The 16,344-nt window shown below is 43.3% G+C and overlaps 1 protein-coding gene across 1 annotated transcript in view; it reads right to left on the reverse strand.

Annotated features, from left to right (window-relative positions):
- Positions 1-12,767: 12,767 nt before the first annotated feature.
- LOC134345051 (deleted in malignant brain tumors 1 protein-like) overlaps positions 12,768-16,344 on the reverse strand; it is an 82,430-nt gene continuing 78,853 nt past the window's right edge. Inside the window, exon 17 of the mRNA XM_063045184.1 lies at positions 12,768-13,193. Within this exon, the coding sequence (XP_062901254.1) occupies positions 13,162-13,193 (32 nt within the window). The 3' untranslated portion in view covers positions 12,768-13,161. The remainder of the gene's footprint in view (positions 13,194-16,344) is intronic.

A 16,344-nucleotide genomic window follows, 5' to 3' on the forward strand; every position in this document is an offset into this window, starting at 1 on the left:
ATGGGAATTGGGAAGAGAGAGTGAGGCTGACGCTGCGCAACTCTCCCTCACTTATATCCAAATCAAGCGCAAGTCTCTATACTCCAGTCTGGTGGCGCGGTGACATCAGCGCCGGACTCCAGGAGCGAAGTTTTCAGAGTTTGAATCTCGTCGAACCGCTCCCGGGCACGCTTTCCATCCGTGCCGGGTTGAGTGTCGACCACGTAAAAAGTACTAATGGTGTCGAGGTCTTCATCTTTGACGATGGACGAACTTTATAAAGTTTCAATATTAGGTTCACCACCCCGCAATCTTTTAAATTCCAAACCCGCCATACGCTCCTGATATGTTAACCCTTTCATTTCCGAAAATATCCTCGTGAACCTCATCTGGGCACTCTCCAATGACACCATATACTTTCCGAGATACGGGGCTCGAAACTGTTGATAATACTCCACTAGTGGCTCATGAAGACTCATCATAATCTTCCTGCTTTTATATTCTATACCCGTTGAAATAAATACCAACATTACATTTGGTTTCTTTATCACAGTCTCAACCTTTAAATTAACATTCTGGGAGTTTTGCACGAGGACATCTGTCCCTCTGCACCTCTGATGTTTGAACCTTCTACCTATTTAGATGTTAGTCCGCACTATTACACCTTATCATTATCATGTATTTCCCAACACTGGATTCCCTCTGCTACCTTTCTGTCCATTGTTCCAATTTGTCTAAGGATGAGGTTATGTAGTGCTTGGATGTACATGATAAAATAAGTCAATGGCAGCATGGTTTAGTGAAAGGCAAATTTTGTCAGACAAACTTGTTTGAAAATCTTTGAGAAAGTAAGAAGAAAGAGAGACAAATCAATAGATGTTGTTTATTTGCATATACAGAGCGCCTTTGATAATTTCCTGCACATGTGGCTGTTGTATTGAAGGAAAGATGCTTGCATTGATAGACGATAGACGAGTGAACAAAGGTCTCCTTTGCTGGTTGGTGTTCAGCAAGGCTCAGGTTTGGGACAGCTACTTTTTACGATACATATGGATGATCTGGCTGACGGAATTGATGACTTAATGACCAAGGTTGCAGATGACACTAAGACAGGTGGAAGGGTAAGTAGTGCTGAGGAAGCAGGGAGTCCAGAACAGGACTTAGTTTGGGAAAAGTGAAAAGAACTGGCACATGGGATATAGTGTAGGAAGGCATTGCCATGCATTTTGGTGGAAAGAATAAAATTGTGCACTGTTTTCAAAAACGGGATGAAAATACAAAAAAAAATGGAGGTGTAGACGGATTTTTCTCAATTTAAGTAGTAGTTTGAGCGGGGGGTAAGGAAGGCAAAGACAATGTTCGCAGTCATTTGGAGAGGATTAGAATATAAGATGTAAACTGAGGTGTTAGAAAGTATTGATCAGAAGAGACGCAGTATTTTGAGTTGCTTTGGCCACTTTATCTGGAAAAGTTGTGTTGTCCTTAGGAAATATGTAGAGGACATTCACACATTCGAATCTGAGAAAGAAAGGGTTAATATACGACGAAAGTTTGATAGTCCTGGGTCTGTAATGAGAATGCTTCCTGTAGTGAGTGAATGTAGAACCAGAAGGCCCAGCCGCAGCCGCAGACTTGAGGGAAGTGCATTTATATGAGAGATGAGAAGTAAACTTTCGCCAACAAGTCGTGAATCTGTGCCACGGGCGCCCGAGGAGGCCAAGTAAATGTTTATATTTAAAGCGGAAATTGATAGGTGCTCAATTAGTCACGGCGTTACAGAAAGGAGGCAGGAGAATACGACTGAGAGGAATAATAAATTAGCAATATAGAATGGCACAGATTCGCTGTTCCGAATGGCTCCTATGTCCTATGGTCATGATAGTGTTAAGAAATGACAAGTGTGTGTGCGCGCACTTCCAATCGAGAGACAGCAAACGGTGGACCTTGCCGGAAACCCACTTGTTGTTCTGCAGCTTCCAAAAACACCTAAAATAGATACAAGTCCTCACATTCTCTGATATGATGAGAACTTCACTTTTGTTGGATTACTCACAAATAAAAATATGTAATTTGCTCACTTCTCTCTTTCATAATTTTGATTACAAGTCCTATCCTCCCTGGTCGTCTCGCGCTACTGCTCTGATAAATACTCGCACAGACTCTTACTCTTCCCTCTCTGGCTTCCTCACAGCCTCTCCGTCTCGTTCTGTACCTTTATATTCCTCCCACATCTGTAAGGAGTTTAAATCTCTCCTGTCACCACGAAGGTTTCCTCTGTGAGCGTCGTTTTCGCTTCTCATCCCAAAGACACATGGCTTCATAGTTTAATTGATCACATTCGTGTAAAATTGGGTGGCGTGCGTTTGTTGGTCTGGACAGTCTGTTGCCAAGCAGTTTCTGTAAAGTTATCTAACTCTTTCTCTCATCCATTGTCATGGAAAGAAACCATACAATCCACGAGAGGACGTATAGACTCCTTACAGATGATATTGGAACCCAACCCCAAGCTCTGACGCTCTTGGTATTTGAGAGTTTCTTTTATCTTTCAGGTTAGATTAGATATGGTTCGATTCAACGTTATTGTCATTATGCCGAGTACAGATAAAATGCCAATGAAATGCAGTTAGCATCTGATCAGAAATGCAAAGAATAGTGTTATTTACAAAATAATGGCGAATAAAAAGTAAGAGCTACAGCACACAAATATAAAAGTACTGACACAGTATAATATGGATGCAATACTGTTTAGCGCTGTGCTGTGAGGTTCAACAGTGTCACAGCCTCAGTGAAGAAGCTCTTCCAGTGCTTGCTGGTGCGGGAGCGGAGGCACCTGTGGCGCAGTTGTCCCCACAAGCTTCAAGATCGCCACCATCGTGCCAGTGCCGAAGCATTCCACTGCCACGAGCCTGAATGACCCTTTGCCCTAACCCGCTTGGACAGCCCCAACACTTACGTCAGAATGCTGTTCATTGACATTAGTTCGGCATTCCCTCGAAGCTGATCGCCAAACTTTGCCATCTTGGTATCAGCTCATCCCACTACAATTGACCTTGGACTTCCTGACTAACAGACCTCAATCAGTTAAGTTAGATAACCTCTCCTCCTCCACTCTTACCCTGAACACCGGCGTACCTCAAGGCTGTGTGCTGAGACAGACCTTTTATTTACTCCCTTTTCAACTATGACTGCTTTCCTTTACGTGGTTCTATCTCCATAATCAAGTTCGCAGACGACACAATGGTGGTTGGGTTGATCAGAGGGGATGACGAAATGGCCTACAGGGACGAGGTTCAGCTCCTGGCTGCGTGGTGTCCCGACAAAAATCTGGCCCTTAACTTCCAGAAGACCAAGGAGATCATTGTGGACTTCAGGCGTGCTAGGAGCCGGACTCAGGTCCCCATCTACATCAACGGAACTGTAGTAGAGCGTGCATCAAGCTTCAAATTCCTTGGTGTCTACATTTCCGAGGATCTCACCTGGTCCCTGAACTGCTCCATCCTGATCAAAAAGGCGCAACGGTGCCTTTATTTCCTGCCGAGCATCAAGAAAGCTCACCTCTGTGCTAAGATACTGACGGACATTTGCCGCTGTACCGTTCAGAGCATACTTACCAACCGCACCTCAGTGTGGTATGGCAATTGTACCGTATCGGACCGCAAAACACTTTGGCGTGTCGTGAAAATTGCCCAGCGGATTATTGGCCCCCAATTGCCCACCACTGAGAGCATCTACAATAAACGCTGTCTGGGCCGGGCGAAAAGCATTATCAAGGATACATCTTAGCCCAACCATGGACTTTTTACTCTCCTCCCATCTGATGTTTTCTTTTCGGCAAAATTAAAAACGGCGACAAAATGTAGGACTGAAGTTGCTGTATCTAAAATCCGTGCAGGATTCGGAATAAGATGGTCGAACTCACGGTGTCACACCACGGATTCGGCAGCGCAATAGATATGGCAATTCAGTTTGTGTATTTTCACGTGTCAGCTAATTATTACTGAATAGTGATAGTATTCAACAACGTACTTGTCGTCGTAGTGCTTGTCGAGACTTGGACAGAGCACAGCAACGCTTCACTGCCTGTTTGCTTTCAGCCTTCCCTGAGCAATTGGACATATGATTCAACTGACTTTGAAGACCAGCGGTATTCGTTTAATGTTTAGATTTTCTTTTCGCATTTGAGCGTTTTCGTTAACGGCCCCATTTGGCCTAGCGTTTATTGTTTATTTTCCCTTGAACATTGTTCGCTATTAAGTTTGTGAACTATCGACTTGCTTCAGTGTCTCTCACTCCGCACTTGGGCCATATCAGAACCTGGTAACAGATGGTACATTGGAAATTGGTCTGCATGGCGTTGTGGGCAACACTGAGTAGTGACTGAAAGAAAACATAGTTGGGAGTTTAGCATTAAAGTGTATACATTGTATCGAAAGGACTGACAGGAGGCACAGTCGGTAGTGTGAATCTGTTGCGAAGAGATGGAATAACATCTTCAGAAAGAGGTGACGTAGAGTAAGAAAAGGTTGAATCCTTGTGGATGGAGTTAAAAAACTGCAAGAGTGAAAAAATCAATTATGGGACTCATATACAGGCCGGCAAATAGTAGTCAAGATTGATATTGCAAAGGGAGCTGCAAAAGGCATGTAATAAGGTAATGTCATAATTGTGACTTGTGCCTTCACTATAAAAGGGGATAGGGAAAAATCAGGTTGGCATCGGAATGCAAGAGAGGGAATTTATTGAATGCCGACTACATGGCTTTTTAGAGCAGCTTGTGCTTCAGTCCACCAGAGGAAAGGCCATCTGAGATATTAACGTACAGGAACCCTTAGGCTGCAGTGATCACAATATTATTGAATTCAAACTGCAATTTGAGAGGGAGAGCATAAGTCGCACGTATCAATATCACAATTGAATAAAGGGAATTACTGCGGCATGAGCGAGGAGCTTGCCCAGGAAAGGGTACATAAACGAGCAAAACTCAGTGGGAAATCGGATGATTAGGAAGTTTTTAAAATTGAACAAAAGGCAGATAAAGCTACGACGGGAAAGGATAAAATATGAGGGCAATCTAGCCAATAATAGAAAGATGATAGTAAAAGTTTTATCAGTTATATAAAGATATAAAGAGAGAAGAGAGTTGATATTGGATCACTGGAAAATAAAAACATAGAAACATAGAAATCTACAGCACATTAAGGGCCCTTCGGCCCACAAAGCTGTGCCGAACTTGTTCCTACCTTAGAAATTATCCAGGGCTACACAAAGCCCTTCTAAGCTCCATGAACCTATCCAGGGGTCTCTTAAAAGACCCTTTCGTATCCGCCTCCACCACCGTCGCTGTCAGCCCACTCCACGCAGTAAACACTCTCTGCGTAAAAAATCTACCTCTGGCATCACCTCTGTACCTACTTCCAAGCAATTTGAAGCTGTGCCCTCTCGAGCTAGCTATCTCAGCCCTGGTGAAAAGACTCTGACTATCCACATCATCAATACCTCTCAGCATCTTGTAAACCCCTATCAGGTCACCTCTCATCCTCCGCCTCTGAAAATAGAAAAGACAGAGATCATTCAACCTATGCTCATAAGGCAAGCTCTCCAATCCGGGCAACATCCTTGTAAATCTCCTTTACACACGTTACATGGTTTCCACATCCTTCCTGTACTGAGGCGACGAGAACTGAGCTGAGTACTCCAAGTGGGGTCTGACCAGGTTCCCATATAGCAGCAACATTACCCTGCGGCTCTTAAGTTGAATCCCAAGATAGATGAAGGTCAATGGGCCGTATCGCTTTTCAACCACAGAATCAAACTGCACAGCAGCTTTGAGTGTCCTATGGACTCAGACCCCATGGTCCCTTTGATGCTCCACACTGCCAAGAGTCTTACCATTAATACTATATTCTGCCATGATATTTGACCCACGAAAGAGATCCACCTCACACTTATCTGGGTTAAACTCTATCTGCCACTTCTCAGCCCAGTTTTGCATTCTTTTAATGTCCAGCTGTAACCTCTGACAGCCCTCCACTCTATCCACAACACCCTCAATCACTGTGTGATCAGCAAATTTACTAAACAATCCCTCCAATTGCTCATCCAGGACATCTATAAAAATCATGAAGAGTAGCGCTCACAGAACAGATTACTGAGGCACAACACTGTGCAGCGACCCCCATGCAGAATATGACTCGTCTACAGTAATTCGTTGCCTTCTGTGGGCCAGTTTTGGATCCATAAAGCAAGGTCCCCGAGAATCCCATGCCTCCTAACTTTTCAATAAGCCTTATCAAATGCCTTGCTGAAATCCATAGCACTACATCTACTGCTCTACCTTCATGAATGTATTTAGTCACATCCTCAAAAAATTCAATCAGGGTCCTAAGGCACGACCTGCCTTTGACAAAGCCATGCTGACTATTTCTAAACATATTAAGCCTCTACAATTTTAAATCAATCCTGCCCCCCAGGATCTTCTCCGACGACTTAGCAACCACTGAAGTAAGACTCACTGGTCTATAATTTCCTGGGCTATCTCTACACTTATTTCTTGAATAAGGGAACATCATCCGCAACCCTCCAATCTTCCGGAACCTCTCCCGTCCTCATTGATGATGCAAAGATCATCGCCAGAAGCTCGGCAATATCTTCCCTCGCCAGTCATAATAGCCTGGGGTACATTTCGTTTGGTGCCGATGATTTATCAAAATTTATGCTTTCCAAAAGCTCCAGCATGTCAACTTTCTTAATATCTACATGTTCAAGCTTTTCAGTCCGCTGTAAGGCATTTTTATAATCACCAAGATCCTTCTCCGGAGTGAATACTGAAGCAAAGTATTCATTAAGCACTTCTGCTATATCCTCAGGGTCGGTTTTCCACTGTCTCACTTGATTGGTCCTATTCTCTCACATCCTATCCTCTTGCTCTTCAGGTACTTGTAGAATGCCTTGGGGATTTCTTTAACCCTGTCCACCAAGGCCTTCTCATGGCTCCTTCTGGCTCTGTAACGGTCCGGGTCGTCCCTCCCTTTTCCCCGTGTCTCCCGGTCTCCTTGATAGCAGCGCACCTGAATCTCATTTAACCTGCAGCATAACTATAGATAGAACATAGAACATACAGCATACAGCAACTACAACTTGTACAGCTCAGTACAGGCCCTTCGGCCCACAAACCCTGCCTCACATATTAGCCCCCAACTTAAATTCCTCCATATACCTGTCCAGTAGTCTCTTAAACTTCACTGGTGTATCTGCCTCCACCACTGACTCAGGCAGTGCATTCCACGCATCAACCACTCTCTGAGTAAAAACCCTCCCTCTAATATCCCCCTTGAACTTCCCACCCCTTACCTTAAAGCCATGTCCTGTTGTATTGAGCAGTGGTGTCCTGGGGAAGAGACGCTAGCTATCCACTCTCTCTATTCCTCTTAATATTTTGTGCACCTCTATCATGTCTCCTCTCATCTTCTTCTCTCCAAAGAGTGAAGCCCTAGCTCCTTTAATCTCTGATCATAATGCATACTTTCAAACCAGGCACCATCCTGGTAAATCTCTTCGGTACCCTTTCCAATGCTTCCACATCCTTCCTATAGTGAGGTGACCAGCTTTTCATCCACTGATCGCGAGACGGTTGCTTCAGCCAGTGTGGTTGTTCACGTTCAAGGCCGCATGGAATTGTTTATTATAAATTTTGTTTCCACGCTGTTGTTTGCCTGTGTTAGCTCTGTCTCTCCGTGTTAGTAAGAACATCTGTCTTCCCGTTCTTTCTCCTGTCTGCCGTTCTCGTCAAGCCTCGCTCACTGCCTTGGCTTCCCTGCAACCATTAATAAAAACTCTCCAGATTACTCTACTTCCGCGTTAGCGTTCGGCGTTGGGGTTCACCCGCTCTTCGCAGCAGGCTCTGCTAATTTCATTCATAACCTCCTTCCTGCTAGCCTTATAATCTTATAGATCTCTATCACTGCATAGCTCTCTGAACCTTTCGTAAGGTTTTCTTCTTGACTAGATTCACAACAGCCTTTGTACACCATGGTTCCTGTACCTTACCATCCTTTCCCTTTCTCATTGGAACGTACCTACGCAGAACTCCACACAACTATCCCCTGAACGTTTGCCACATTACTGCCGTGCATTTCCCTGAGAACATCTGCTTCCAGTTTATGATTCCAATTTTTTACCTGATAGCCTCATATTTCTTCTAACTCAAATGAAACTATTTCCTAACTTGTCTATTCCTCTCTCTCTCCAAAGCTATGGTAAAGGAAATAGAATTGTGATCACTATCTCCAATGTGCTCTCCCATGAGAGATATGACACCTGACCAGGTTCATTTCCTAATACTAGATCAACTACAGCCTCTCCTTTTGTCTGCTTATCTATATATACTGTGTCGAGAAACCTTCCTGAAAGCACCTAACAAATTATACCCCATCCAAACCCCGCGCTCTAGGAAGATGCCAATTGATATTTGGGAAAATAAAATCTCCCAACAGAGCAAACCTGTTATTATTATACCTTTCCAACAGCCGTCTCCCAATCTGCTCCTCGATGACCTGTTGCTGTTGGGCCGTCTATAAAAAGCACACAGTGGATTTACTCATCCCTAACCGTTCCTAACTTCCATCCACACATACTCGGTAGGCAATCCCTCCATGGCTTCCTCCTTTTCAGCAGCCAAGACACTATCTCTGATCAACAGTGGCACGCCTCACATCTTTTGCCTCTCTCCCTGTCCTTTGTGAAACATATAAATGATGCTGATGAGGTAGTAATGGGGGAAGTTGAACGTACTTTGCATCAGTTTTCAATGTGGAAGACACTAGCATGCGCCAGAGGTCCCGGAGTGTCAGTGGCAGGGTTGAGTGCTATTGCAAATACAAAGGAGAAAGTCCTTAACAAAATAAACGGTCTGAAGGTGAATCGGTCACCTGGGCCAGATGAAATGGATCCCAGAGATCTGAGAGATAATGCAGAAGAAATAAAGTTTGGAATAGCCATGATCTTAAAAAAAAAGCACTTGATTCTGGTATGGTAGCGGAGGACTGGACTAATGGAAATATCAATCCAGTCCTTAAGATATGAGCAATATAAAAGACATTAAACACCAGTTATTCTAACCTCAGTGGTTGGGGACCTGTTTGAGTCTTTGATTAATGATGAGGTTGCGAGATACTTGGAAACTAATGATAAACTACGTCAAAGTCAGCTTGGTTTCTGTAACGGGAAATATGACCTGAACAATCTGCTAGAGTTCTTTGAGGAAGTAACGAACAAGGTGGACAAAGGAGAGGCAATGGATGTCTTTTGCTTGGATTTTCAGACGGCATTTGATAAGGTGCCTCAGATGAGGTTACTTAACAAGATAAAAGCCTATGAAGGTACAGGAAAGATACTAGCATGGATAGAGAAATGGCTGACAGCTGGAGGCAGCGAGTAGGAACAAATGGCGACTTTTCTATTTGGGTGTCAGTGACTATTTCTGTTCCTTGTGTGTCAGTATTGGGACCGCTATTTTTTACATTGTTTGTCAAAGATTTCTATAGTGCAATTGGTGTCTTTGTGGAAAAGTTTGCGGATATACGAAGATAGGTGGAGGGGTGGTTAGTGCTGAGGATGTAATTGTTTAGGGTTGTATGTAATGTGATTAGGGATGTAATGTAATGTGTATATTTATGTTCTAATCACTGCCTATACATCCTCACTGTCGTTCTGCACTTTGAGTAGACCTTTACATCCAAATTCCATCATCGGCTTGCCATTCTGGTCCCTAACCTCCTGCCAACATGATTTTAACCAGCCCAAGTCGGCTCACACGGATGTCAGACCATCGAGCTCAGATGTAACCCGTCCGTTTTGTACAGATCATAAATCCCCCATAGTATATATTCAATGCTCCACATATCTGATGCATTGCTCCTTTCATTCAAGATTGTCACCCTGTCGTGGTGGAGAAGCTTGTGTGGTCCTGAGATCGCGAGAGTGATGCCGTTTAGAGCTATGTTCCTGGTAGGGTTACCAATGGTAGTAAGGTCGAGGGCAAGCTCCATGAAAAAGAACAATCCCACCAAGCCCTCAACGGTGGAAAAGGCTGAAAAAGTGACTTCGAACTCAACGGCTATGAAGGCGGATGAAGGCTGCAGCAAATCCATCAGCTCCAATCTTCGTGGTTTCCGTGCCACTGGAATCAGTTGTTTGATTTGTGGAGTATCCTGTGCAACATCAAGTTCACGTTAAACAAACAGAGGCACAGGCGTCTTCGCTCTGTTCGGAGCGAAGACCATCATCCTCGACCTCGAGGAATAGCCACGACTATGACGGATTGCAAATGACATTCCAAGAAGACAGAAAATTATAGACCAGTTATTTTGACCTAAATGGTTGGGATGGTATTGTATTTGATTCTCAGGGATGTGTGTTCGGGGTATTTGGAGGCCGTATCCTTAAGGGAAAAACTTTCCTGACAAATCTATTGCAATTCGTTGCAGAAATAACAAGCAGGGTAAACATACGAAAATAGTGCTTGCGTTCCAAAAGGCCTTTGACAAGATGCCACACATCAGGTTGCAAATAAAATAAGAGCCCATGGTATTACAGGAAATATATTAGCATGGATAAAACATTGACTGGATGGCATGAGGCAAATATTGGGAATAAAAAGTTGGTTGTCGGCGAGTAATTGTGTTTCACTTAGGTCTACGTTGGGATTATTCCCCCCCCCCCCCATTATATTCAATGACGTCGATGAAGGATTTGATGGCGTTCTGGCCAAGCTTGCGGATCATACGAAGACATGTCGAGAGGCAGCTGGTTTTCAGGAAGCAGAAAGGCTACAGAAGGACTTAGACGTGTTGGAAGAATGACCTATGAATTTGCAAATGGGATACTGATTAGACTGTGGTGAGGAAGGCAATTGATATGTTAATTTCAAGATAAATAGAATATACATTCAATTATGACAAGTCAAGCTTTTTAAAGTACAGGTTAGGCATTTTGGAAAATTGTGAGCAGTTCTGGGTTTCTATCTAATAACACCATTTGAGGTTTCAAAGGAGTTTCCTGAGAGCGATTCCGCGGACTGAAAAGATTGTCATATAAAGAGGCTTCTACTAATTGGACATCAGAGGAATGACGGATGACCTCATTGAAACCTGTCGAATGTTGAAAGGCCTCGATAGAGTGGATGTGGAGGGATGTCTCCAATGGGGAGGAGTCTACGACCAGCCGCGAACTGAGGATAGAGGGTCCTCATTTTAGAACAGAGCTGAGGAAAAATTTCGTCAACAGTGAGTAGTGAATCTATATAATTCGTTGCTACAAGCATCTGTTGAGGTTATATCACTGGGTATATTTAAGGCAGAGGGTGATAAATTCTCGATTCCTCAAGAAGAGGCGGAGCTGAGTGAAGATGGCGCTAAACGGCGACCGCTTTGCTTCCACCTTCGGAAACAGCTTTATTTCTATTTTTGATATATTTTTTTCCCTTTCAAGTTTCTTCTGCAGACCCTGACGTGGAGTTATATTCTGACTTCTGTTCTTTGCGGGCTCCCAGGGCCTCATGACAAGCTGATTTTTTTCGATATGCCAACGACGCGGTCTAGAAGACCAGCGCACCTTCAGCGTGCCTGATGTTCGTGGCTCTGGAGCCGGGCAGATTCAAGACTGGCGCTACCGACTGATGGTTCATGGGAGAACCAGGAAGACCAGAAGCAGCAGGTATACTGTTGGTTGTGTGCCCAAAGGCAGACAGTTCGGGACATAACAGACTATTAACACCATAAACCAGCGAGTTGTTTTCTTATGTCTCCACTCTCGCTGTGAAACGGGGACACCTCCTTTTCCCTTATTAGGGACGGAGAGAGCCTGTGGTATGTCGAATATTGAGTGAACGTGTCGTCTTTGGGGTACTGCAAGTCTGTGTCTTTATTAAGGCTTGCTGCGCGTTTGAGTGCTCGGTGTGGGCGCTGATGTTTTTTTTTCCTCTTGTGGGAGAGGGGTCGTTGCCTTGCTACTTCTTGTGCGTGGGTAGCGGGGTTGGCGAGTGGGGGAGTTAAGGGATTCTAAGCTTTAACTGTCATTCACTTTTTGGGGCAGTTCTCTGCTTTCGTAGATGTTTGAGAAGAAAAAGAATTTCACAATGTAGACTGTATAGATTTCTCTGACATTAAATGTACCTATTGAACCCAATTGAAAAATATTGCATGAAGTGATAAGGGGAGAAGGAAAGAGATGGGAGCTGAGAAGGAATATATATCAACAACGATGAAAATCTGTTGCAGACTCGATGGGGCACATGCCACATATTGATCAAATATATGCCAGCATTCTTACCCTCATGGCGGGAGGCACCGGTGACAATATAAAGATTACGACTATAGTTCCTTGTATTTATCGATAAAGGAAAGTGTTAAAGTCCTCGCACTCGGAAAATGCTCTATTCTCTGCAAAGGAACTCGACGAGTGAATTAATGCAATGTCCCTCCTGATAGGTCCGAAGTGTCATTTACCTCCACTTCAGGACATTAGTACGTGAATCGTATCTATCCTTCTGCATAACCATTTTAAAGGTAACATAATTATTTTACCTCAACGCAAAGTGCTTGACGACAGATACCTCCACCATTTGTCCAACTTTATTGCTTTGGAAAATGTTAAATGTTGTAGATTAATAAAGGAAGCTTTCCTGCGCACATTTCACAAATTCTCCAATATCAAAACTCTTGTTTTCCAAAAACACTATTATAAAATTTACTGAAGTTAACGATTTGAATTCCGTTTTACGTCCATAGTTACCTGTCATTCAGCCATACACTCGAATACGGCCAAGTGAAACAGCATTCAGCCGGAGCCAGGCTACAAAACACAGCGCCAATAGTTACATCCAGCTCAAAGCACATATAACACATCAAATAACGTAAGCGCTAAATTCAATTTGAAGCCGTTTTACATTTTGCGTCATTGGTATCTCCCAAACTGTTCAGAAGTTTTGCTTTGTTTTCCACTTCCGGAAGGATCTCACTTCAAATCACAGAGGGGGTTGAATTCCAATGTACAATTTTACATTAAATGAATTACAAAACATACAGGGAAATTGCACGGTGGTTGCAAATCACCATAAAATGTTTCATCTGAATGATTATAATTCGCATTTCTTCAAGCGCATTATTCAACATCGTCATGTTCTTCTCAGAAATTTTCGTCAAGCGGCAAAGGGGATTCTGAAAAGTGAAAGACAATTCCTGAGTGTATTGCAGAAAATGCTGCCACAACATATTAAATAAAGTGAAGTTAACTGCCAATAATCCACCTTAAGTACCCATTCGGCTCATTCTCAACAAAGTATTTGTCACTGTCTCCAGAGATCTGAACAGTACACATGTTGCAAATAGGAAACAAGGACAGAGAAAACTTCTAATCGTGAGCAGGTTAGGTACCAATGTCCGACACAGGAATAAAGTTAACGTTACCATAAGACCAGAAGACATAAGAGCAGAATTAACCATTAGGCCAATCAAGTCTGCTCCGCCTGTCTAATGGCGATAAATCACTTCCATTATACACCATTACATCTTTGTTCTTATATTCGTGTCCTCTCAAGAATGTTCACATTACACTTGTCTTCCGCACCAGCGACTCAACCCTGGAGGTTAACCTTTACGGAATCCCACACGTGGCTTGTAAAATGGCTCTGCAACTCTGAATTTTCGATTTTATTTATGTTAGAAAATAGTCTACGCATGTATTCCTCGGGTAAGTTATTTAATCGATGAGTAGACGGTAGACACTAGAATACTACAGCACAGTACAGGCCCTTCGGCCCTCAATGTTGTGCTGACCCATATATTCCTTTAAAAAGTACTAAACCCACACTAGCTCTTAAATAACCCTAATATTTTAGCCTCCACCACCATCCCTGGCAAGTCATTCGAGGCACCCACAACCCTCTGTGTAAAAAACTTAAAACCTTAAACTTCAAAAATGCTTCATCCTATTTTCAGCATCAGGACGTTGCTCTCAAGCCCATTCCGAATTACGTTTTACTACGTAATGCTGAGCCTTGGTGTTGTATCGCCCTCGTCCTGCTGTGAAACCAAGCACGAACTTCTGCTCTCAAACCTCTGCAATGGAGGTTCCCGAGCCCGGCTGCGAAAGAAGGAGGGTTGGGCATTGGTTTAGCAAACCCATCCTGAAAATGCCCAGAGCTAGAGAAACGTCAACATAAACTACACAGTCCTTACACCTGAGAGAAAAAGGATCGATATCGAGAGGGGATACAGCTGGGAATTACCTGAAAGGCTGGCCCAGGACTGAGATCTCTTGCAAACTTTGTCAGCAGCCTATATCCCAGCAGAGATGATGGGCTTAATTAAATAAGTTGAGTAACCATTTGGTACTAGAAATGCCCAGCAAAAAGTTTAAGGTAGCCATGGGAAAGGTAGCCAGTGACCTTGCCTGAGATCATTAAACGAGACCTAGCAAACTACAAAATGATTAAGCAAGAACTGGAGATAGTTAATTGAGAGCAGCTATTTTAGGGCAATTCCATATCGCAGATGTGGAGGGTGTTGAAATACAAACTGCACTGACAGCAGTGAGAGGGAACGACCGGATGGCAATGTAGCGGAACCTCGGATATCGAGAGAGCTGGTATGTTTATTCAAGCACTGAAAAGAAACTAAAATAAAATCGATCCCTTCAAGATAATAAAGAAATGGGTTCTATGGTTTTATATATTACATCTATGTATTTCTGTATTTTATGGCTATCTAGTGAAGACAATTCTTAAAGTTGAGTCTACTTATATTTTGATTTAAAAAAATGAACGTTGGATTCTGTGAAGATAAGGAATACCTAATGAAAAGGATTAGGAGATCCATCAAGAGTCATGAAATGACATTGACAAGCTAATTGAAGAAAAACGTAAGATATTCTATATATAAAGCAAGAGCAAAAGGATTACCAGGGAGAGGTTTGAACCTCTCAAGGATACAGGAGGAAAAATGTATTTGGAGGAGGAGGATATGTAATTGTCTGTGCTTTGGTATCTACAAAGGAGAGGGACATTAAGGATAAGATGGTTTCTAATATACTATAGCATTTGGATAAGAAGGGAGACGTATTGTTGGATCTACTGAAGAAGATGAAGGTAGATAACTTCCACCAAGCACGATGGGAGATATACCACATATTAAGAGAGGTACAATGTCCACGGTTTTCATGTTCCATGATGTCGCAGCAAACTGAAATTAGTTAATGTTCTGTTATTCGATAGAGAACATAGGAATAACCTTGGAAACCATAGTCCTGTTACTTTCACGTTAGTCGCAGGGAGGATATTGATAGATAGATAGATAGATATACATTATGAATCCCGAGGGAAATTTGGTTTTGTTACAGCCGCACCAACCAAGAATAGAGCGCAAATTTAGCAATACAAAAAACCCCGACAATCAAGCACCAAAATGCAAACTATGCCAGATGGAAAATAAGTCCAGGACCATTCTATTGGCTCAGGGTGTCTGACCCTCCACGGGAGGAGCTGCACGTTCGATGGCCACAGGCAGGAACGACTTCCCGTGCTTCCAAGTGTTGGATCACGGTGGAATGTGGCCGAAGTCCAACAGTAAAAAGTTCAATATCCAGTCTGCAAACACGTTCCTCGATCGTAATATACCCCGGATTGCACCATCCGTTGTTAGCCAGACCAGTAAGCACCGAACTCCTTTAAGCTTACTGCTCTCAGTGTACTTCCGCTCAGTCGTAACGGTATTACCCACCGAACTCCTCTTCTCCAAAAGTTTCTGTGTCTCGACCCGGTCCTCTATCCTCGGCTTTGTGATCCTCCTCAGTGAGTTTTCCTCCGGATTTCAGCAGGGATGTCCACCGCTCTGTTCGCTAAACCGGCCGTTCCTTGCTGGTCAGTGAAATACACAATGCGACCTTGCTTCTGTCCCGCGTGTCGGGATGTAATATTTTCCAGCGCTAAAGAAAACCCAAATAAAACTCTCTCTACCAGCATGTTAGAGAGGGTGCAGCTTCGGCGTGTACCGTGAGAAAAAAAAACAAAAAATAACGTATTTTAAAAAGTAAGACGAAGACTGTAAGAACAGATCGGACCGTCAGTACCAGCCGACTTGCACGACCGGCGCATGCGCACTTAACCTTACTTTGTTGGAAATCATTCATAGGGATAGGATTTATCAACACAGATTAATTAGGAAGAGTTATCATGACTGACTGCGAGAGAGGCTGTGTCTTACTTAACTGAGATTTTCCGGTAGGCAAAGGTAATAGATGAAGACAGATATGAGGACGATGTCCTTATGGGATTTATTGTGAGGTGTTTGACTATGTCTCATAAATTGGGCT

Source organism: Mobula hypostoma, chromosome 4 (genome assembly GCF_963921235.1).
Source record: "Mobula hypostoma chromosome 4, sMobHyp1.1, whole genome shotgun sequence".
Classification (NCBI taxonomy): Eukaryota; Metazoa; Chordata; class Chondrichthyes; order Myliobatiformes; family Myliobatidae; genus Mobula; species Mobula hypostoma.